Source organism: Bos indicus x Bos taurus, chromosome 13 (genome assembly GCF_003369695.1).
Source record: "Bos indicus x Bos taurus breed Angus x Brahman F1 hybrid chromosome 13, Bos_hybrid_MaternalHap_v2.0, whole genome shotgun sequence".
In the NCBI taxonomy this organism is placed as follows: domain Eukaryota; kingdom Metazoa; phylum Chordata; class Mammalia; order Artiodactyla; family Bovidae; genus Bos; species Bos indicus x Bos taurus.
Window position 1 is genome coordinate 15,755,208 of NC_040088.1, and position 22,656 is coordinate 15,777,863.

General features: G+C 49.6%; 1 protein-coding gene across 3 annotated transcripts in view; it reads right to left on the minus strand.

The window, feature by feature from the left end:
• Positions 1-1,684: 1,684 nt before the first annotated feature.
• Positions 1,685-22,656, minus strand: part of PPP1R16B (protein phosphatase 1 regulatory subunit 16B) — a 107,475-nt gene continuing 86,503 nt past the window's right edge. For all 3 annotated transcript variants that reach the window (XM_027558547.1, XM_027558546.1, XM_027558548.1), the window contains exons 4-11: positions 20,123-20,268; positions 17,726-17,829; positions 15,645-15,769; positions 12,093-12,218; positions 11,475-11,550; positions 10,732-10,861; positions 10,471-10,639; positions 1,685-6,626 (exon numbers count right to left, since the gene is read on the minus strand). In XM_027558547.1, coding sequence (XP_027414348.1) covers positions 6,117-6,626; positions 10,471-10,639; positions 10,732-10,861; positions 11,475-11,550; positions 12,093-12,218; positions 15,645-15,769; positions 17,726-17,829; positions 20,123-20,268 — 1,386 coding nt within the window. In that variant the 3' untranslated portion in view covers positions 1,685-6,116. The remainder of the gene's footprint in view (positions 6,627-10,470; positions 10,640-10,731; positions 10,862-11,474; positions 11,551-12,092; positions 12,219-15,644; positions 15,770-17,725; positions 17,830-20,122; positions 20,269-22,656) is intronic.

Sequence of the window (22,656 nt, forward strand, 5' to 3'; positions counted from 1 at the left end):
CTCTGCATCTCTGCCCACATACTGGGCCTTGTGTTACTATGGACGAACTGCCCCTGAGCTTGTCTCTGATACCTTCCATTATCACCAATCCCTCTACTACTAAGCTTATGTCTCTAGCAATTCTCTCCTCATTCCTGGATGATCAGTCTCCCTGCTTTACTGTTTCATTCCTATCAGCATACAAATATGCTGAAATATTTTTCATCCTTCAAACAACCCTCTCTTAACCCTACATCCCTCTAGAGCTTCCTCCCCATCTCTCTCTCTCACTTTTATAGCATAAAGCCTCAAACGAGTTTTCTATACCTGCCATCTCCAGTCTTCCTCCCATTCTGTCTTGAATCCTGTCCAATCAGACTCATTCCTCATTGCTCAACCAAAACCTCTTGTCATGCTCATCATGAGGGACTTTCCTGGTGGGCCAGTGGTTATGAATCCACCTTCAGTCCCTGGTTGGGGAACCAAGTTGCCACATGCCGCTACAACTAGAGAATCTGCGTACCACTAAGGAAAGATCCTGCTAGACACAACTAAGACCCAATGCAGCCAAATTAATTAATTAATTAAAAGATCATCATCACAGTGCTAAATCTAATAGCTAATTTTCATGCCTCATTCCCTTTGTGTGAGAAGACATATGTACAACTGTAGAATGTTCATAAATGTGAGAGGTTACCACTAGCATTGAAAAAACAATATACTTTTCAAATCAATGAATGTCCACTGCTACACAGATATCTCTGTTCATCCTCTCTCCTCAAACCCAGCCTGTTTGTGAAGTTTTTCAAGCTCAAGTGTGGGAACGTCTGTGTGTCCCTGTCCTGGCAGCCAGCATCCAGAAGGGTCCAAGAGAGCACCCTTTTTCATGCTCTTTCAAGATACCCACAAATTTCTGTACGTGATGAAAGCAAGGACCACTGTCTAGGGCTGTGTAACCCTAGAGCATATCAATCTCTCCATTGCCTGAGGTCAGAAGTGAGGATGACCACAGTCTTACCTGCTGAGTTGTTGTAAAAATGTGAAGCAGTATTTGACTTCCCCACTGTAAACTATATGAGGAGGACAGGGATAGAGTGGGGAGGAGAGAAGGACAGGTCAAGAGAACAGAAGAGGGGGCAGCCCCGTTATATATGTCATCAGACAAAGTGTGGGAAGAGAATGTTAGAGGAGCTATCATAGGGCTCCATGCTAATTTCAAAAGCAACATTTGATAGGATGAATGTCCTTTCTTTATTTTTGCTGTGCTGGGTCTTTGTTGTGTCACGCACGCTTTCTCAAGTTGTGGTGCAGGGGCTTCTCTTGTTGCACACGCAGCATGGGCTTAGCTGCCCTGAGGCACGTGGGATCTTAGTTCCCTGGCCAGGGATCAAACCCGCATCCCCTGGATTGGAAAGCAGATCCTCAACACTGGACCACCAGGAAGTCCCTGAAGGTCATTTTCAACCACTCTTATTTTCTTGATTTCATCCTGTTTCACCTTCTTGCAGTCTAGAAAGATACTTGCTCCATGGCTGAGCCCTCAGGCCTCCCTGTGATTTAGGGGCCAACCAGGCAAGGCCTCTGTGGTGGGGGCAGGGACGGGGAAGCCTCCCCAGCCATCTATCCCAGGCATCACCTCTTTGTGAATTCAAATCCTTATAGTTCAAGCAAGTTCATAGCAATGACCACAGCCACACCGAGCAGGTGTTATTAAAAGGAATTTAATTCATCTTAATTAAAAACTCTTTAACAGCGAATTCTGTCACAGGCCTTGGCAACTGGAAGCGACTCCAGGGGCACGCCCCTTTGGGACGTGGTTGAGCCACGGTCTCAAATGGCCCACCACTGCCACATGTGGCAAGGAGCTTACCTGGAAGTTACTTCAATACAATATCAAAGATCTGCGAGGATTTTTTTTTTTAAAAAAGGCTTTAAATATATTAGACTCTCTTGATTGCCATTTTTACACAAAGCTGCTGATACAGTATACAGAGATTTAACTTTTTTTTTCACATAAAATACATTTTTCTTAAGTGTTCTCTGTACATCAGTGGCTTCTGGTCTGGTGAATTATTGCGGGGGGGCTGGGGATCTGCAGACTTTTCCTGGGTGCGCAGAGCCAGGCCCCGCACCTTGGCACTCACAGCGCCCATGGGAAGCAGGCCCTCTGACCAACTGACCAACAAGAGACTCTTGTTGAGGGGTGCTTCTAGCGAAGGCAGTCACTTCTGCAAAGTCACCCACTGGCCACATGACCCTTGGCTCTTAAGTGCCCTGGGGGAGGGGAGGCTGTCCCCAGGTCACAATAGCAAGAGTTAAATAGAGTCCTTCTAGGCATCCTGTAAGAAGCACGCTTCTGGAAAGCATCCCAGTATTCTGCTCTGGAAAAGCAAGTGGGAGAGAGAACTCCAGATCAAAAGGTATCTGACACCAATAACCAAAATGGGTCTCATGTTATGACAAGGCCAGCCAACTGGTGGGTAGGTCAGGGGACACACCCTTGTTAACTTTTCTAAGCCTGCTGAGATTGATCAAACAGTACAGAGCAGTTTCATCAATGCTGCATAATCTGATGGAGAATTACATCCTTAAGTCTTCAGAAGACCTAGGCTTAGGGTTCATTCAACTTCCTGGAGCTACTAGCCAGCAGCTCAGTCTCTGGTGAGAGTCACCAATTTTCAGGGTGGGAGCAAGGGCTGGAGCTCACATGGAGCTATGTGGCACATGCTTTAGAAATAGCCTCCTTTAATCTGCCAGGAACTGCCACCAGACTGGGGTCTAACCAGGAGCTGGGCATCTGATCGATCTTGCCAGCTTTCTCCGTGCTCCCTGCTCCATATCTGCCAGGAACAGAGGCAGACTTATGAGGAAAGGCTTCGATGTTAAAGGAGAAGCTCCTTTTCCTCCCACTATCCACTGGTGGGGCAGGAGGATTAGGTAATAAACGAGCAAGAGACAATGAGCTGAAGAACCTGAGTTGTATTTGGCAGCAAATTCCAGGCTCCTTTTTCTTCCAGACACTGACTTCAAACTGCTGTTAGACAGTGCCCAAAAGATGCTGGCTGGAAGGCAGCTATCCTTGAAAGTTCCAGATAGACTTCAGATGGCATCTGCCTGGAACCCAAGACCCAGCATCTCCACCATTTAGTGGCAAATGTTATCCAAGGGTGGCCATTTCAGCAACCTCCAAACTAAAGGAATCCACAGTCCAGGGATTCTCAAGAGCAGAAAAGCACAGGGTTGATGGACCAGGACACAGCTTTTCTGTCTCTGAATCAAATGGGAGTTGCTGGTACTCGTGGTCCTCCAAGGATGAGAACTGTAAAGAGCAGTGTCCTCACTCCACCTCGTTCCTCCTCTATCCCCAGAGCCTAACACAGTGCCTGGTGAGCCTCAGCTACTCAATAAACTACAGAGTGAATAACTCAATGACCTTGGCCCCAGCTTGTCCCTCGACACCAAGGAGATCCACAGGGAAAGTTTCCCTGGGACTTGATGGGAATGGTTTATCCCTGACTGAAAACATGAGTTAATGCCCAAAAGCCTGCAGTTGGCTCCTGTCAGGCAATCAGCTGGGACTCCCAGCCTTCTGGGTGGGAGACAGTGGCCCAGGAGCAGGAAGCAAGGGAGGAAGGAGGAAACAGCCAGAAGGACTCAGAGGGGGCAATAAATGCCTTCAGTCTCTGGTCTCTGAGCAAACACCTGAAAACCTGCACAGCTCTCTCCTAGGAGCGTGTGGCTTCCCTCGGGACCTCCCAGCTCACAGCTCAAGAGGAATTCCAGTGTCAGTCTCATCTGAACACTGTTTTTAAAGCCTAAAGGTATGAGTGTTTTGGATCATCCCTGCCCTGACCCAATCATAGGATGAGATAAGAGAGCCAGCCCCAGACCCCAGAGATGTGGCAGGCGTCACGCACACCTGTCTGCAGTCACCTGACCTGACTTTCCACTCTACACTGGATCCGCCCTGAAACTGGGGTGGGAGTGGTCTGATGCTGTGACTCTCCCTGCATCCAGGAGCCACCAGGGGCGAAGTGACTCCTGAGGCCCTGCTCTCCGGTCCAGCTGCCCTGCACCTGGTGAAGCATCAGCCAGAACCCTTGGAATCCAGCTCTGCCTCTGGGCTACAGGAGCCCTGGGGGCCACAGTGGAGGACTGGGACAAACAGCAGACCCCCTTACTAGCACTGTGGCACAAGGGGCCCCCACCAGCCCCAACTTCTGGCCCAGATGTCTCACAGGGAGAATTTCTCATAGGTTCAGAAAGAAAAGGGTTAAAGAGAACCCAGATTTGTCCCCCAAATTTCTGAATCTGGACTTCAGGGGCCCCCTTCAGAGCTCTAAAGAGGTAGTTTTAGAACAAGTAAAAGGCGCACGGAGCAGGAAACAGACCTGCAGCTAGTTAGTTACACCAGTAGGTTTTGGCCAAGCCCGTGGACAGCGTCCAACTCGTGGGCAACAATTTCAAAGGGCTCATGAGAGGACGCAGTGGAGAGGAGGCAGGCATCCTGTCCCTCGCAGTCTTCCCTCCCCAGCATCAGAAAGATTGGGGGCCGTGAAACTGTAAAGCTGGTGCAAGACCCAACTCCAGCACCACCACTGGAATGCGGTGCACGACGCTGGAGCACAGATGGGCACCTTGGATTTGCAGGCTTGGGCCGGAGCAGGATAGCAGCCCCTGGGCCAGACAGGAGCTCACAAGAGCCAACTGGAAAGCCCATGTCACTGGGCATTCCTAAAAAAGCAAAGCTGGGCCGGGAGTCCTGAACATTCACTCTAGGAGAGGTGGGGGCCACAGCAGCCCTCCACTGCTCACTCTGATGGCTCAGTCTGAGGAGGACTGGGTGAGACAGGCTGGACTGAAACCATCTGACCAGTCACAAAGCTCGGTCAGGGCGCTGGGCTCTGTCATGCTGAACAGAGATGTCTGCAGAAATTAAAAACATGAACTCACCTCTCCCCCTGGAAAAGCCCTTCCAACTGAAGCTTCTCCCTTAGCTTCACTTTTTTTCAATACCAGTCAGTAAAACCTAGTGATCATGATAACTGTCTGTGAAAGAAAGCTAATTCACCGATCCCCCTCCCCAACCTGGAGTTTTACAGTCTAAAGGAATTATTTTATCCAACACACTTATGCTACCTTTGTTCCCTCTCCTCGCCACATTTTGAAGCTTCCATCCAAGAGCAAAATAGATTTGGATTATTCCAGGAGCAGAATTACCTGGTGTTCTACCTTGGCCCCTGGGTGCTCACACAGCTGGCTCTAGGCATGGGCAAGGCTGTGGGGAGCAGGTCTACATCCATCTCATCCACCTGCTGTGGGTGCATCAAAGTGAAAGTGTTGGTCGCCCAGTTGTGTCTGACTTTTTGCGACCCCATGAACTGCAGCCCACCAGGCTCCTCCGTTCATGGAATTCTCCAGGCAAGAATACTGGAGTGGGTTGCCATTCCCTTCTCCAGGGAATCTTTTGGACCCAGGGATCGAACCCCCATCTCTTGCATTGCAATCAGATTCTTTACCATAGCTCCCTCTGAACACAGAGAAGACCTCCTGCTCCCACCAGATGGAGACAACAATACCAAGTCGTCACAGGACTCCAGGCAAGATGATGGGTCTCAGGTTAGCAGGCCCCCTCCCCTGCTAAAGCCATGTTGGCAGTGGTAACAAAACTCTGAATCTTAACTTCAGTCCTCTTAGAAGAGCTCACAAATTTTCATTCCCACCTGCTTCCCATGAGCCCAGCTGTGTCATCCCTACACAAGTTGACTGAGTGTGAGTGTGTGTGTGTGTGTGTGTTGATATGCGATGTGTGAGTACTGGTCCAGAGAAGCCTTGACCAACAACAGAACTGGAATCCCAGCTCGCCCTCCCAAAATCTGACAGTAGGATGAGACAGGAAGCCACGATGGGCCTTGTTTTTTGATGGCAGACAATGCAGCAAGAAGCAGAACCATGGGAAGTGGTGATGCTATAGGCAGCTGGCTGAAAGGTGGGTTCTGAGTTCCTCTGGAACGCAGAGCCCACCTCCCCCTTCCCGCCCCAGCTGCCCTGCCCCCCGCCCCCAGCCAGGGCTGCTGGGCTGGCCTGGATTCCAGGGCCCCTCTCCCCAAGCATCTCTCTCCTCCATCCCACAGAGACTAGGAGATGCGGCAGCAGCCATGGACCTTCTCCTCCATCTCCTCTATGGGGGCCTTGAACTTCAGGAGTGGGGGGTCTCCACTGGTGACCGTGTAATACACCGAGGTCCCATTGCTACTGTACGGAGAAGTTCTGCCTCCGATCAAGGGGGCCTTGCCTTCGCTGCTGCCCTCGCCCGTCCTGGACACGCCACTGCCCAGGTGGGTGCTCAGGAAGGGGTGGCTGAGCAGCTTGGCCGCAGCCCGCTGCCTCTTCAGCTCCAGAAGCGTCTGGGGGCTCTGTTCCTTGTAGCCACTCCAGGATGGGGTGGCATCGGCCACGCCAGGGTTGCCATAGGCCATGCTGTAGTCGGGCACCTCGTGCACTTTCCAGACGTCCCCGTTACACAGCGCATACTGGTAGGTGCTGACTGGAGCCCGGAGGCCGTTCTCAACAGGCATGTCCATGTCGCTGTGTGGGATCTTGGTGGGAAACTCGGAGAGCAGCACGGGCTTCTCCAGCCTGGGGTTCTGAGGGTGAGAAGGACAACATCATCAGCTGGCTAGGGGATCTGAACTCCACCCCTACCTGCGCCTCTACTGAGGGCATGATTGCTTGAACCCGTCCTCTTCCATTTTCTCTACCTAAGACCTCCGTTTTCCTTTGGGGAATCTCACCAGTCGTGGGTTTGGATAGACCCGACTGACTCCCATCTTTGCTCCGGGAGATAAACCATGACCCCAGGACCTGGCCAATCAATTAACTCACTATGGGAATTGGTGCAGGAATGGGTTCAGAAATTGGTTCCATGAAACTCAACCCTGGGACTTACTGCTAGAAAAATTGGGGAAGAGCAGCTCTGTTTCTATAGAAACTGCAGGGGTGAGAATCATAAACTGGGGAGACGGCGTGTCAAAAGGTCTGCTTGGCTGTGAAACCAACATTAAGGAAGAGAGAGACGACAGAGACACTGCACCCTCGTGATACGTTCTTTTTTTTTTTTTTTTAAAGATTCTTTGATGTGGACCATTTTAAAAGTCTCTACTACATTTATTACAACATTGCTTCTGTTTCTATGTTTTAGATTTTTGGCTGCGAGGCATGTGGGATCTTATCTCCCTGACCAGGGATTGAACCTGCACCCCCTGCACTGGAAGGTGAAGTCTGAACCACTGGACTGCTGGGGAAGTCCCCTGATGATATGTTCTGAGTCCCCGGATCCAGTTGGCCCGGACTTTCCAGTTACCCAAGCCAGTGCATTCTTTTTGTGTCTCTAAGTCAATCTTAGTTGGGCTTTTTGGTCACTGAGAATCCTCTCCCTATACTCCTGGGATATCTCTGCTCTAAATGGGAGAGGTTCTTACTCACAGATCTTTTACACCCAGCAATCCCTGGGTAACAAGAGCTTTAAAAGGAGCTGCTACCTAGAAACTCTAAGGAAAAGGTGGATACATTTGACAGTAACAAAAATATAAAGCATACCAAAAATCACTATAAACAAGGTCAGAAGACACACAAAAAACTTTTTTTTTTTTGGCCACACGACAGCACGTGGGATCTTAGTTCCCCAGTCCCTGCCCTCTGCAGTGGAAGCACAGAGTCTAAAACACTGGACCACCAGAGAAGTCCCCCCACTTATTTTTCTGTAAACCTAAAACTACTCAAAAAAATAAAGCCTATTTGTTAATAAATAAATAAATAAATACAGTGCCTGAGTCCGAAGCCTGGAGACTGATTTAATTAACTGATATTACAGTCCGGACATCAGGTTTTTTTAAAAACAAAAACAAAACACCTCCCCAAGGTGATTTTCTTGTACAGTTTAGACCGTGAGCCACTGGTTGAAGAGACACAGTTGTCTTATCACGGCTGTGCCTGCTATCAGGAAGTCAGCTCTGCCAAAAGTGGGTACCACAGCCAGCCCTGGGGGCTATCTGTGCAGAGTCCTGTCAGAAATCTGACTTGGGAGTCAGGCTGAGCAAACACACCCTTAGATCAGTGGTTCTCAAATTCTTGCATGCATCCAAATCCTCTGGAGGGCTGGTTAAAACACAGAGTGCTGAGTCCCAGCCCCAGGGTTTATGATTCAGTCCATCTCCTGTGGGGCCTGAGAACCTGCATTTCTCTTTTAATCAGAGGATAATTGCTTTACTATGTTGCGCTGGTTTCTGCCGAACATCAACATGCATCAGCCATAGGCATGCATATAGCCCCACCCCCTTAACCTCCCTCCCACCCCACCCCCATCCCACCCCTCTAGATTATCACAGAGCACCAGGTTGAGCTGGGCTTCCCTGGTGACTCAGACAGTAAAGAATCTGCCTGCAATGCGGGAGACCTGGGTTCAAACCTTGTGTTGGGAAGATCCCCTGGAGGGGGGGCATGGCAACCCACTCCAGTATTCTTGTCTGAAGAATCCCCACAGACAGAGGAGCCTGGAGGGCTGTACAGTCCATGGGGTCCCAAAGAGTTGAACACGACTGAAGTGACTAAGCACACACTCATGTCTTTGGGGTAGAAGGGCTGCCTGGAAGAGGGAACGTAGGAGCTTTCTGGGGTGACAGAAATGCGTGTACTTTCACCTAAAGGTACACATTGGAAAGAGGTCATTGAAAAATTCGTTTAAGATTTCTGTAAGTTATACAAGTTACACCTCAATCACAAAGAAAAGATAATTAAGCATATCAGGGAAGAATCTGAAATGTGATTTGATTTCAATCTACAACTCTTTTCTTTCCTAACCCCCAAGCTTAGGTGGGTAGAGGCAGAACTCGAGCTCCGAGTGTACAGGCTCCATCCCAATCAGCGTTTCAGTGGGGATTCTCTCTTTTTAAAAAAACACTTTGAATCAAATCTTTTTTAACATTTATTTGGCTGCGCTGGGTCTGTAGTTGTGGTTTATCCCCTGATCAGGGATCAAACCCAGGTCCCTTGCGTTGGGAGCGAGGAGTCTTAGCCCTTGGACTACCAGAGAAGTCCCTCTTTTTGTTTTTTGTTTTTACTCTTTTTATTTTATATTGGAGTATAGTTGATTGACAATATTGTGATAGTTTCAGGTGGGCAGCAAAGGAACTCAGCTGTACATATCCATGGATCTATTCTCCCCCAAACTCCTCTCACAATGGAGATTCTTTAGAGCAGATGCCTTCACTCCTGGTGGGAACATGCCCTATGACAAGCCCTCACGTGACCTCCTTGTTCATGCAGGGAAGCAGGGTCCCACTGAGACATTTTGTATCCCTCCAAGCAACACTGGCTAGAAATGTTTTCCGCTGCTCTTTGTGTGATGGTAGAACCACAAAGGCACACCACTGCTGGTATGGTCAGCCCCTCCCTTGTACCCAGCAGTTCTGCTCTGGCCCCAAACTTGTATACTCCACTCAGCAAGAGTGCAGCCAGGCATGGACTTGAATGCATCGGTACTGAGTCAAATAGTGTCCCCCGAAACTCACATCCACCCCACATCTCTGAGTGTGACCCTACTTCGAAGTAGGGTCTTCACACGTGTGATCAGTTACATTAAGATGAGGTCACACTGGACGAGGGTGGGCCCTAATCCAACGACTGGTGTCTTTCTAAGAGAAAACAGAGACACAGACCCACACACAAAGAAGGCCACGTGGAGACAGAGGCAGAGATTGGAGGCACGCGAGCAAAAAGCCAAGGAATGCCCGAGATGGCAGAAGCTAGGAGACAGGAATGGAGCAGAGTCCCCTTCCGATATCCAGAAGGAACCAAGCCTGGAGACACCTTGATTTTTAGACTTCTGGCTTCCAGAACTGGGAGAAAAGACATTTGTCTCGCTTTAAGCCACCTAGTTTGCGGTAATTCATTACAAAAGTTCTCAGAAAACAATACAGCATCTTCCTAGGAAAGCGGTTTAATGCCCAGACCAGTATCTACTCCTAGAGCCAGCTTCTTAGATGTTCTGCCAGCCCCTATACTTTTCAAAAATTTTCTTCCAACCCGATATCTCAACACAATTCTCAACATCTTGTTAGGTTCCCCCTAAAAAAGTTTTAACACCCTTCTCTCCCAGAGTTGCCGCCCTACTGAACCTTCTCCTCTGGGAAGCCAGAACAAAATCTCTCTCCTGCTGGAGCTCAAGCAGGCACATGGTGATCACTCACTCCCTGGAAGTTATAAGCCCCTACTGTGTGCCAATCACCCAGCTCTGATGTGAACACGTCCTACACTAGCCTCAATAACCACAGTAGGCACCCCCATCAGACAGGATCCAGCTGGTTTAAGGGCGATGGCCAGCTGACTTCCCTCCGAAGGCTCTGAGATAAAGAAGCAACACCAGGCTGGGGTTCCATCTGTTCCCCTCCCACGGCAGTGGTCACTGGGGCCAGGTGGGAGGCAAGCTCTCACCGGGTCCTTATTCTCTTGGTCTGTCCTGGTCTCCCTGATGTCCCCGTTGTAGGTGGAGTTCCGCTGATCCTCGGATGCACTCCGCTGCTGCCAGAGTATAGCCTCTCCCTCATACTCCTTCCTGTACAGGTTGGTCCTGTCGGACAGGCTGGCTCGACGTACCACCTTCCTAAGGGGAGAGGGAGGTGCTGGGAGGCTGCTTCCAGGCTCCATGGGCAGGAGCATCCTTGGGCGCCCCTGGCTGTCCTGCCCCCAACTCACCCTCGGCTGCCCGCGCTGGACGTCCTCCTGCTCAAAGATGACTTATGCCTCAGCTGCGACTTCATGATCACGTCGTGCTTGTGTTTCAGCTCCAACAGCAGGACTTTGAACTCCTCCTCTTCACACAAGTCTGAAAGGGTGGAGGAGTCCATGGTAGGGGACAGAGAAGGGTCTGGTGATCCCCGAGGGCCCCCCAGACCCACTGAAAATTCATATCTTCTGGGGTGTGGGTGGAGGGGAGAAAGCAGTGCCAGCCTTATTTCCTGGGCTATAACCCAATCCTTAGAGGAGTGTAAGAAGAGGAAACCCCAGGTCCCATGCACAGTCCCCATTCACAGGTATGACTGAAGGATTCATAAACCTTTGATCACTTCCAAGAGGAGTTATCAATTCTCCACTGATATAAAATGTATCAAGAGAAACCAGAAGGTACCCCATAGAGCCCAAGCAAGACATTATGAAAAGAGCCTGAAATCATATATCCCCACCCACTCAATCCCTCTCATCCTTTAGTTCATCTGTCTACCTATTTGCTGAACCAGTCATCATAGGTTCATCCTCTGCCCACCCATCCTCTTATTTATTCATCCATACATTCACCCACTTATCCATCCATTAATCTACCACCCATTAATTTATTCATCAAACTATCCATCTACCATCTATCCAACCATATATTCAACCATTTATCCTCCACTCGTCAAAAAAATCAATGAGTGCAGGTGTGGTCCTTCTGAACTTACCAATTGGCATCTCGTCCATGGACGTCCTAGCACTGAGACTGGCCCCATGGGACACCAACAGCTCTGCCATCTGCATCTGAAACACAGGAAGAAGCCCGGGTTCCCCCCTGCCCATAGCTGAGAAAGCCTAGGAGTTGGAGACAGTGAGAGTTCAAAGCTTCTTAGGATATGATCCAAAGAATGGTAGGGCAAAGCTGACTCCCAGGGAAGGCTCTGCCCCCTAAAGCCAGGAACTCTGGCAAATGCAATGGGCTTGACACCTCCTGCAGCATGACTCAGCCATACCGAGGGACAGAAGGAGTCAGCTATAACTCCAGAGCTGTCAAATGTTTAAAGAGGAATGGCGAAAGCTACAGAGATTTCTATCTGGGAAACAAGTAGAAAAACTCAAGACAGAAATGTGGGAAATTTTCTAATTTGGCAAATTGGATTGTCATCTTGTTAGGACACAATTTGACAATCCTTTTTGTAAACTCCGTAGGTCTTTTCACATCCTACACACTAGCTGTAGTCAACACCCTAAGTGGGTCAGGTGTTCTTTTGAACCAACTCCCAGCCCAAAGGTCATCAGGTTGGCCGTAAGCTGGCCTCTCTCACAGCACTGTGGGTGACAATTACCTGTCCCCAGAAGGCAGCGGCGTGCAGGGGCTCCCAGCCATCCCAGTCCTTCACATCCACGCGTACACCATGATCCAGGAGGAGCTCGGCTGCCCGCAGGTATCCGTTGGCTCCAGCTATGTGCAGCTGAAGGAGAGGAAAGGGGTCAGCACTCCCCATGGGGGCTGGTCCCTCATTTGGAAGCAGGATAGCCCATGCCCCGGCCCAAGGCCCAGATCATACTTGGGGCCAGTAGAATGGAATCAAAGGAGGTGAAGATACCAGCCACGTTACAGAGCATTAGTAAGTCTGCAGTATGGAACTAGAAGGTAAGGGAGAAGGGGCTTCTCTTCTGTCTTCAAGCCCCTGTCGTTAAGGCATCAGCATTTATTGAGTGCTTACTCTGCACTGAGCCCTGTAGACGGGGTCTCAGAGGTCCAACAGAACACAGCCCTGATGGCCAGATGCCGCGTCATCCGGGGGTCAGGTGGCTACAAGTTTCTGGCAAACAGGTTTTGGGTTTTTTTGTTTTTTTTAATTTTCAGAAAAAAAAAAAAAAAAAAACAGGGTGTGATCTGGAACAGGCACACATGAAAACTGGTATCACTATCTGATTTATAAATGTTTGATGCTTGCCAACTATTAAGAATGACACACACAGCCAGCCAGATATTAAAAGCTGCAGGGCCAGGTACACAGCTGAGAATAAAAAGTTATGACCGGGAGAGCGATATTCATGGGTTTTTTGAATTTTGTTTTACTAAAGTATAGTTGATTTACAGTGTTTCAGGTATACAGAAAAGCAATTCAGTTATTCATCTGCATATATTTTTTTCCAGATTTCCTTCCCCATTACAGGGGATTACAACTATAATTACGTTGAATAGAGTTCTCTGTGCTACACAGTAGGACCTTGTTATTTATTATATAAATAGAAGTGATCATGTTAATAATAATAATGAGTTCATCACCAGAATCTATTGAGAGTTTACAGGCTCTGTGCTGAGCAGCTACATGCAGAATCTCATTTAGTCCTCCCAACAGCCCCCTGGGGAAGGTACGCCTCCCTGCTTCACTGGGAAGAACTGAGACCTAGTGTGTGCCCAGCCATGTGAGTGAAGCCACTCTGAGGCCAGCCCAGGAGGAGCAGACCCCTGTGTCTTCAGGGCTGAGCCACAGACCCAGAGCCCCATCCAGGGCGGGCAGTGTCCTGGCACAGCCTGGCCATAACTTCGTCCATTCTTCATGCAGCGTCCAATCCAACTACCTGACTCAACTCTTGAGTGCTGGGCTGAGCAGGGACCCCTTTCTTAGAAAAGAGCATGAGGCACAAAAACCTAAAAAAGAGAACTACTTCCACTGCTGGATATATATCCAAAGAAAATGAAAACACGAATTCGAAAAGATACAGGCACCCCAACGTTCATAGCAGCATCATTTACAGTTGTCAAGATACGGCAGCAACCTAAGTGTCTGTCAACAGATGAATGGATAAAGAAGGTGTGGTGTATATATAGACAATGGAATACTACTCAGACATATAAAAGAATGAAATAATGGCATTTGCAGCAACATACATGGACCTAGAGGGCATTATGTTTCATGAAAGAAGTCAGACAAAGACAAATACTCTATGTTATCACTTACATGTGAATTTAAAAAATAAATGAATGTGTGTAACAAAACAGAAACAGACTCACTAATAGAGAGAGGGAAGGGAGAGGGGAAAGATAGGGGTAGAGGGCTGAGAGACACAAACTACTACGCATAAAACAAATAAGCAAAGTATATTGTACAGCACAAGAAAATATAGCCATTATTTTGTAATAATTTTTAATGGAGTATAATCTATAAAAAATATTGAATCGCTGTATTATACACCTGAAACTAGTATATGATAAAGCAACTATATTTCACTGAAATAAACAAATAATCAATTTTAAAAGTTTTATTTAAAAAAAAGAAGAAAGGGGGATGAGGCAGAGGGTGGGACTCAGGAACAGGGTGGGAGAAATCCAATGATCACATCTGGGCTACCAGATCAGGCCTGAGGGGCAGTGAGAGGGTGGGCCTCAGGAATAGGGTGGGAGAAATCCAATGATCACATCTAGGCTACCAGATCAGGCCTGAGGGGCAGTGAGGGAACTTGGTACTGCTGAGCCCTACCTGAAAAGCTGAAGATTCTGAGACCCTGAGTGCTCACAATCACATGGACCCCAAGCCTAGGACAGGATGGGCCCAGCCATGGGCAAGGTTGAGGGAGGCTTCCAAGGCCATGTTCTAGTTCTCAGTTTAGAGGCTGCAGAAGCAGACTTCCCCAATACTGAGCTGTATCATGCTATGAAAGCCTATGAAGAAAGATCAAGAAGGTTTCACTGACACTTGAATTGAAACAGTGAGTGAAGCTAATGAGGCAGACAGAGAGAAGATTCCATCATTCTCTATCTTCAGTGTCTAGTAAAGCATGTGGCACAGAGGATGTGTATGTTGATGATGGATGATGGATGGGTGAACCAATGAATGGATGGCTGGACCAATGAACTGATGGGTGGACCAATGAATGGATGGGTGAACCAATGGATGGATGGGTGGACCAGTGAATGGATGGGTGAACCAATGGATGGATGGGTGAACCAAAGAATGGATGGGTGGACCAATGGATGGATGGGAGGACCAATGGATGGATGGGTGGACCAGTGAATGGATGGGTGAATCAATGGATGGATGGGTGAACCAAAGAATGGATGGGTGGACCAATGGATGGATGGGAGGACCAGTGGATGGATGGGTGGACCAGTGAATGGATGGGTGAACCAATGGATGGATGGGTGAACCAAAGAATGGATGGGTGGACCAATGGATGGATGGGAGGACCAATGGATGGATGGGTGGACCAGTGAATGGATGGGTGAACCAATGGATGGATGGGTGAAGTAATGGATGGATGGGTGGACCAATGGATGGATAGGTGAACTAATGGATGGATGCGTGAACCAAAGATGGATGGGTGAACCATAGGATGGGTGAACCAAAGATGGATGGGTCCCTGGGGTGTCTGGGCTCTGAAGTCAGGGAACCAGAAGAGAGGCTGTTGCACCAACCCATCAGGGACAGACAATAAAACAAGGCACTGAGGTGGGAGAGGGTACAGTGAGGCAGGAGAATGAATGGTGCAAAGCAAGATGGCCTGGATGAGTGGATGAATGTGGCACCCGTCTTGAAGCAGGAGACATCATGGGAGGAGGTGGAAATAATGAACTCAGAATGGACAACAGTAGCGTGAGGTAAAGGAGGAGCTTGGAGACAGAAGATGTGAACGGCAGAGCCAAGCCTCCCCAACCCAGAGCTCCCAACTCCCAGCCCCAGCTTCTCAAAGCAGCTGATCCCTGCTCTGCTAACTTTCCACATTCCAGGGGGGACCCTGTCCCCAAAAGGGGGAGGAAGTCCAAGGCTACGGACAGGCCCCCACTGTGTAGGCTTGACCTCCACCCAGTGCTGGCCCCGTTCAGCTCCAGCCGGTCTGGGTTCTGGTCTCAACCCCCCAGCCCAATCCAGCCTGGCCCCTCTCCTCACCAGTGTGGCCCCCTGGGCATCCACCCAGTCAAGGTCCTGGCCAGCTGCGATCATACAATGAATGTCTGAAATCATCTGCTGCTCGGGAGCTGCCCGCATCTCGTTGATTTTCTCCTGGGTGATGCCTGCAGTGGGGGAGAGGGGCACTGAGTCAGCATTCCCAGGCAGAGAACCCATGGGGGAGGGGAGTGAGGGCAGAGGGGGTAAGAATGACTCCTCTTTCCTAGGGTCTGCCGTCAAGTGTGTAGACAGATGTGCTCAGAGATCATTTCTCCCAGGCCCAGTGAAAATGAACACCACGTGTTGGGCCATGAACAAGAGCCTGGAATCCAGTTGGCACTGTATTAATATCAATGACTGTTACATACACAGCTCTTCTACCTGGCAGTCCCGACCACCCACCTACCCACCTCCGGCTGCTCAAATTCCTGGCTCCGTCTCATCCTTTAGGTCCAGCCTGGATCACCTCCTCAGCTGGCCTCCCCTGCCTGCTCTATCTGACCAGGTCTCTGTTCATTTCTTCCACTTCATCCAGAGCTGTGTTTGCAGCACCAGGCACCAGGCATGCTCAGTGAATCTCTATCACGGCCACGACTGAATTACTGAATATATCACTTCTGAATGGAGAGCTGAATAAATCGAGGTGGAGGGACTCAGAGACACATTTTCAAACCTGAATCTCTGGCTAAAATTTAAGTGTTACTGGCAGCTACCAAGGAGAGAGTGATTGCTCTGAAAAAAAGGTCCATGAGAGCAAGCATTCTTGGATAGAACTCAGGGGAGGTCTGTAAACTTGAAGGGAGAAAAAGAATGATCTATTTTCACTAATTTTTTATTTGTTTAATTTTTATTTGTTTGTCTCTTTTTGGCTGTGCTGTGTCTTTTTCGCTGGGTGCGGGCTTTCTCTAGTTGCGGCGAGTGGGATCTACTCGCTAGTTTCGGTGTCTAAACTTCTCAATGTGATGGCTTCTTGTGTTGGAGAGCAGGGACTCTGGTGCACAGGGGCTTAGTTGTTTAGGGGCATGTGGAATCCTCCTGGACCAGGGATCAAATCCACGTCCCCTGTCTGCCAATGCATTCTTGGATTCTTATACACTGGACCACCAGAGAAGTCCTATTTTCACTAACTTTTCAATGAGATATAGCATTTCCTTCTAGTCCAAATTCACAGCAGAATTGGCAGTGCCCATGACTTTGTCACCAACAGAAACTATAGGTATTTTCACATCATGTTATCTTATTGTTTCATGAATCAATGAAGTTTCTATATTACACATTTAAAAGTATTTGGTGAGCCTTACTTTAATAGCAGTGGTTTCCTTTATAATCCTATGGCTTTGATAACTCCACTTAAAAGTACAGAAGGGGTGGGATCATAGATTAACCAGACTGGCACAAAAATTATTAGGAAGTTCTACAGAAAGTGGACAAGGAAAGCTCCAGAGCCAGGGAATGGGCAGGCCAAAAGGGAGGTTCCTGCAGCTATCTGGGCAGAAACACAAGGGCAGAGATGAGGGGAGGACCTCAGACTGCAGTCCAGGGTCTGGATTTGAGATATATTTCTAAAGAGGAGGCCTTTCAGGAGCATGTACTGGGGTGGCGGGGGCGGGCTGGTCTCTGCTGTATTTGTTTCCTCTCTGAAGCTCATTTGTGAGCCGAGAACAGCCCACATCTTGTTTATCTGGGGTCCCTGGCAGCCCAAGTGGTGCCTGGCACAGAGCAGGCAGCCGTGAATGTTCTTGACTTTGTATTTTCCCAAATGGGAATATATCTTTATTGTGAATGTTTTGAATTGAACTGTCACAGCTGATGAAGAGATGGGGCCAGCTGAGGCTACCCATGCGTGTGGGCGACACAGATGACAGCCACGCCCGTCCTTGTGCACAGCTCGTTTTCCAGGCTTGTTCTGTGTTCAATCTTGTCCATCACATGGGTAACAACCATCGTGGGGTCCTGTCCCAGTTCCTGAGCACTAAGCGATGGGCACGTCTCTACGTAACTTGTTCACCTGCACTGATCTGAGAGAAGCTCGCCACAGCCCCACACCCAGCCCACTTCACAGCCGGCGGCCCTGTCCTTACCCTGGTACGCCATGCACGTCTCGATAACATCCAGGGTGGGCTCATCCTCACAGAGGTCATAGGGCATGTTCCCATCGGAGTTGACAGCGAGCAAGTCGGCTCCACTGCAGAGAGAGGACCAGGGTGAGGGCCAGGAACGTGCAGAGGGTTGGTCTGACTGCCTCCACTGTCCAGCCTCTCACCCACACCCCGCGGTGCACCCCAACACCCACAACCCAACCACGGTGCAGCCCAGCAAGGACTGCATCTCCAGGGTCTCAGGGGTCCTGGGGGGGAAGGGGCCACAGTCCCAGGATAGCTGTGCCTCTTTCCCCAGCTTCCTCCTCTGCTGAACCAGCAGGTGGGCACTTGAGGATAGATGTCAAATAAGAAAAGACAAAGTTAATGGTGGTAGCACTACTTCCCAAGCATCTGCTAGGAGCCAGGCTTGATCTAAGCCCTTTACATCATCTGATATAATCCTCATAATAGTCTTCTTGGTTCAGTATTACTGGCCCCATCTCACTCAAGGGAAAACAAGATTCAGACAGGGTCAGTTACTTGTCTGAGGTCACACAGCTAGGATGTAAGAGGTTCAATATGGAAACCCGGCTTTTTCATGGGCCAGCTCTTTTTACTTTTCCCTGTCCTATTTCAATATTAGACCAAGTGCAGAAACACCCAAGGATACCCCCAATTCCTCTTCTAAGTCCCTGCCCCAAAGGGAAACCAGGACGAGGCAGGAGAGAGCCTTGGGACCCCGTGGGAGAATTCCCCTTTGGGGCCAGTGGCTCCCAAATGCATGGTCCTGGGCTGCCCTGTGGCAGAATCACTCAGATGCCACTGAAATAAAATGAAGCTTCCTGGACTCCACTCTAGACCTCCTGAAACAGAGTCTCTCAAGAGGATGGGGCGGGGTTGAGGATTACACATTTTAAACCCATGATTCTGGTACAGATTGGCGCTGGGGACTGGCACCATGCTGGTATCCTCTCCCTTTTCCTCTCGCATCACCTCTGATTGAATGGTAGCCATCTGATGCCCCTGCAGACTTAGCCACACCCAGGTGTTCATCAGAGGTGTGGGCACGGGCCACCTGCCAGTCCTCTGGCCTAACAGCCCTCCCCGGGGACCTCTCTGAGCTCCTGTGTGCTCTTGGGTAAGCTAATCCACCTCTCTGAGCCAGGGAAGCATCTCTTATCACCCGAGTAGCCACCCAATGGGCCCTGGCTGCTCTGCTGAGACCTCCGCCAAAGGCCACTTTCCCTTGGCCGCTATACCTGAATCCCTGTGCTCAGATGCTTTCCTGGGACTCCAGCCACCATTGATCTCACTTTGTCTCGGTTCTGGGACTGAAATCACCTGATTTCCTGCTGAGTTTCTCAGGACTTTTGTGTCCCTGAGTGTTCAGTGCCCAGCACAGGGCTTGGCCCAGCTCAAATGCCCACCAATCATTAGATGAGTTCAATGAAATACACTTGAAATTCAAGATTGCCTCTTCCCTGTGTTTGCAGAGCCTGAGCAGACTGGAAAGAAGTTCCGGGTGGGGGAAGACTGTTCAGAACTCTACAGAGGGAAATGGCCTTATTCCTAGAGAAGACATTGCTACATGGTGTCCCCCAAAGTAGGTTCTGCCCCAAAGAAAAGCATGTAGATGGGATTTGAGGGGGCAGAGCCAAGGAAAAATGCCTGCTTTTTCATAGCAAGAAAAACAGCAACAACACATAAGTATGGAGATGAATACAGACTCGTGGGGACAGACAGAGAAAAAGAGATGAAAAGAAAGAGAATCTTACCCTGATACAAAGCCAGAGACAATACAAGAAAACTACAGACCAATATCCCTTATGAACAGTGATGCAAAACTCCTCAAGAAAATACTAGCAAACCAAATTCAGCAGCATAGTAGAAGGATTATATGCCATGGCCAAACGGGATTTGTTCCTGGAATGCATAGATGGTAAACTGTGCTGCGTATTTTATGACCATCATATCGGGAGAAAGGAAGAGAATGAAAAGAGAGAGAACGTGAATTAAGAGAGACACGGGGGAAAAGACAAAGTGAGATCAAGGAGGAAAGAAGAGACAGAAAGGGAAGACAGGAGAGAAAGACACAGGGATGGAAAGGGAATGTGGGGAGAAAAGGGAAACAGGAGAGAAAGACACAGGGATGGAAGGGAATGTGGGGAGAAAAGGGACAGGCAGCAAAGAGGCAGGAAAAGAGAGAGATGAAAGTCACCCTATAAACACACCGAAAACAAGGACCCAGAAAAACACGAAAGGCGCGCTGACGGCCGATTCATGTCAGTGTATGGTAAAACCCACCACAGTATTGTAAAGCAATTAGCCTCCAATTAAAATAAATAGATAAACCGAAGGCGGAGGGAAGGCTGCGCCTGGGGAGAGAGGGGCACGTACTACTGAACGAGGATTTTCACCAGGTTAATGTGGCCGCAGGTGGCCGCGGCGTGCAGGGGCGTCCACAGCTCGTTGTCCTTGGCGTTCACGTTGGCACCGTGCGAAAGGAGCAGCTTGACAATTTCCTCAAAGTTGTCGATGCAGCACTGCAAGGTGGACACAGGCAGGGTCAGCTCCGGGCAGGTCACGATGAGGGCACACCCAGTTCCCGACAAGGACAACGGAGCCAAGCTGCCTGGGTTTGAATCCAGCTCCATTACGTGTGTGCTGTGTGATCACGGGCAAGCCACGTAACCTTTCTGAGCCTGTTTCCTTGTGAGTAAGTTAATAATGTACAAGATAAAAATATAAAAGCAATATAAAGAATAAAGTCAGCTGTAAGATGCTTCGCAAATGTTGGTGGAATGGGATGAAATTTCGAACAAGGCTTTAAAACCTTTCCTTTTTAATTTCGGAAGGCTTTCTTCAAACAAAACTGTAAGGAGAACTTTAAGTTAGATAGCCAATAAATTCAAGCAGGGAGGCTCAGGCTGAATGAAGCTGGGGTGTGTGTGGGTGGGGTCCCCCTCCCCATCAGTGGCCCCCCTAGATTATAGTTTGAAACCTCTGACTTAGGAATTTCTGACCCAGAAGCTAGTTCTTGGGGAAGTCCCAAGTCATGAAGCCTCCCCCTAAAAACCCAGCTCCGCCCAAGGGCTCTACTGGGTCCTGACAGAGTCCCTGTGAGGAAAGAGCCATGTCTGTCCTCCCACTTCTCCACATGTGGGTCAGCCCCAATGAGAAGGCAGCTTACAGAGAGATACTGGGCTCCAAAAGCCACTGAAGCCCCCAAACTCCAGCGAGGGAGAGTGAAAGATTCCAAGGAGACAGAGGGAGCTCAAGCTGGGGCCATGAGCAGAGAGAGGTGAGGATAGAGGAGGCAGAAGACGGGGATCCACTTTGCAGGCTGCAGGAAGGATCTCAGATGACCGCCGGAGAAGTCAGCAGGGGACAGGGCAGCGGACTCAGAACTGCCCATCCGGGGACGGCTCTGCCCTCAGTGCGTGGGAGACACTGCAGAGTTATACTCAGAGGAGCAGCACCTCTGACTATTTGTTTTTTTAAAAAAGTCCCTCCTCCAGCTGCATGTGGAGAACAGACTTCCATCACAAGCTTCTGGAGGGAGAAGAGGGAGAGTGAGGAACTATGTCAAAATCACCCCCATTTAAGAGATGATGGCAGCCTGACCTACAGAAGTGACCGCAGGCATGGGGAGAAGTGACTGGATGCTAGCAGAAAGAGCGGGGGCACCTGTGGGAGCCCAGGGCCTCAGGGGGGTGCGGGGACGGGGTGGCACCACGGCCCCCACCCCCATTCCCTGCAGAACCAGGGGTCAGAGGGATGTCCTCGGTGGTCCAATGGTTAAGACTCTGAGCACCCAATGCAGGGGACCTGGGTTCATTCCCTGGTCAAGGAACTAGATCCCTCATGCCACAACTAAAAGATCCTGCATTCCACAAGTAAGACCTGGTGCAGCCAAATACATACTTACATACATACCAAATACATACATCCATACATACCACACACATACACACCAAATGCATATATGCATACGTACCAAGCACACATACACGTACCAAACACACACACATACATACCAAATACATGCTTACATACATAACAAATACATGCATACATACATACATACCACACACATACATACCAAATATATGCTTACACACATAGCAAATACATGCATACATGCATACATACCAAATACATACATATATATATTTTAAAAAGAAAAAAAGAATCGGGGGTCAGCCCTGGACATATGAGACATATAGGAAATGAGCAGAGATGGTGCCAGGTTCTCTTTATGCACCATCTGACCTGGGGTTGGCTGGGTCTGGGGGCATCTCTCCAGACAGGAGAGTCAAGGGTGACCCAGTGGAGCAGAGCACTGCCTCAGGTGGTCGAGAGAAACATGCAGTGGCATGGTACCGCCAGCAGAGGGCGCCAAAAGCACCAGGGTGAGGCAGTCTGGAAAGGCGAGGGTCCCCCGGTGGTCACTGGCAGATGAGTTTGGGATGGCCTGGTCCATAGGAGGAGCCAGGAGCAGCCCGGACTGTAGGGTGAGGGGGCAGGAGGGCCAGAGATCCCACCACGAGGGGCTGCAGAAATAAGACAGGCAGGGCGGTGGACAGGTGGAGCGATTACGCACATAGAATTGCAGTCGTGTGAGAAAGATGCCCAGGGGCTGGGCCAGTCTGCAGCTGGGAAACTCGACCTGAGCACAGGCTGGGTTGGGACCTGGGTGCAGGAGTGCAGTGGGGGCTGGTACGTGGTGGAGGGGGGCAGCGTCCTCGCCCACATTCCCCAAGGTGGGCCATAGCACCTGGCACCGATGACTCCTCCCGCCCCCTCACTTCCCACGTTCAATCCATCACCGGCTGTGGATCGCGTCTCCTGACTGCTGTCCCCATCCCCACTGCCCTGGCCGAGGCTTCATCATCTCTCTCTTTCTCCCTGTCACTCCCCTTTCACACACC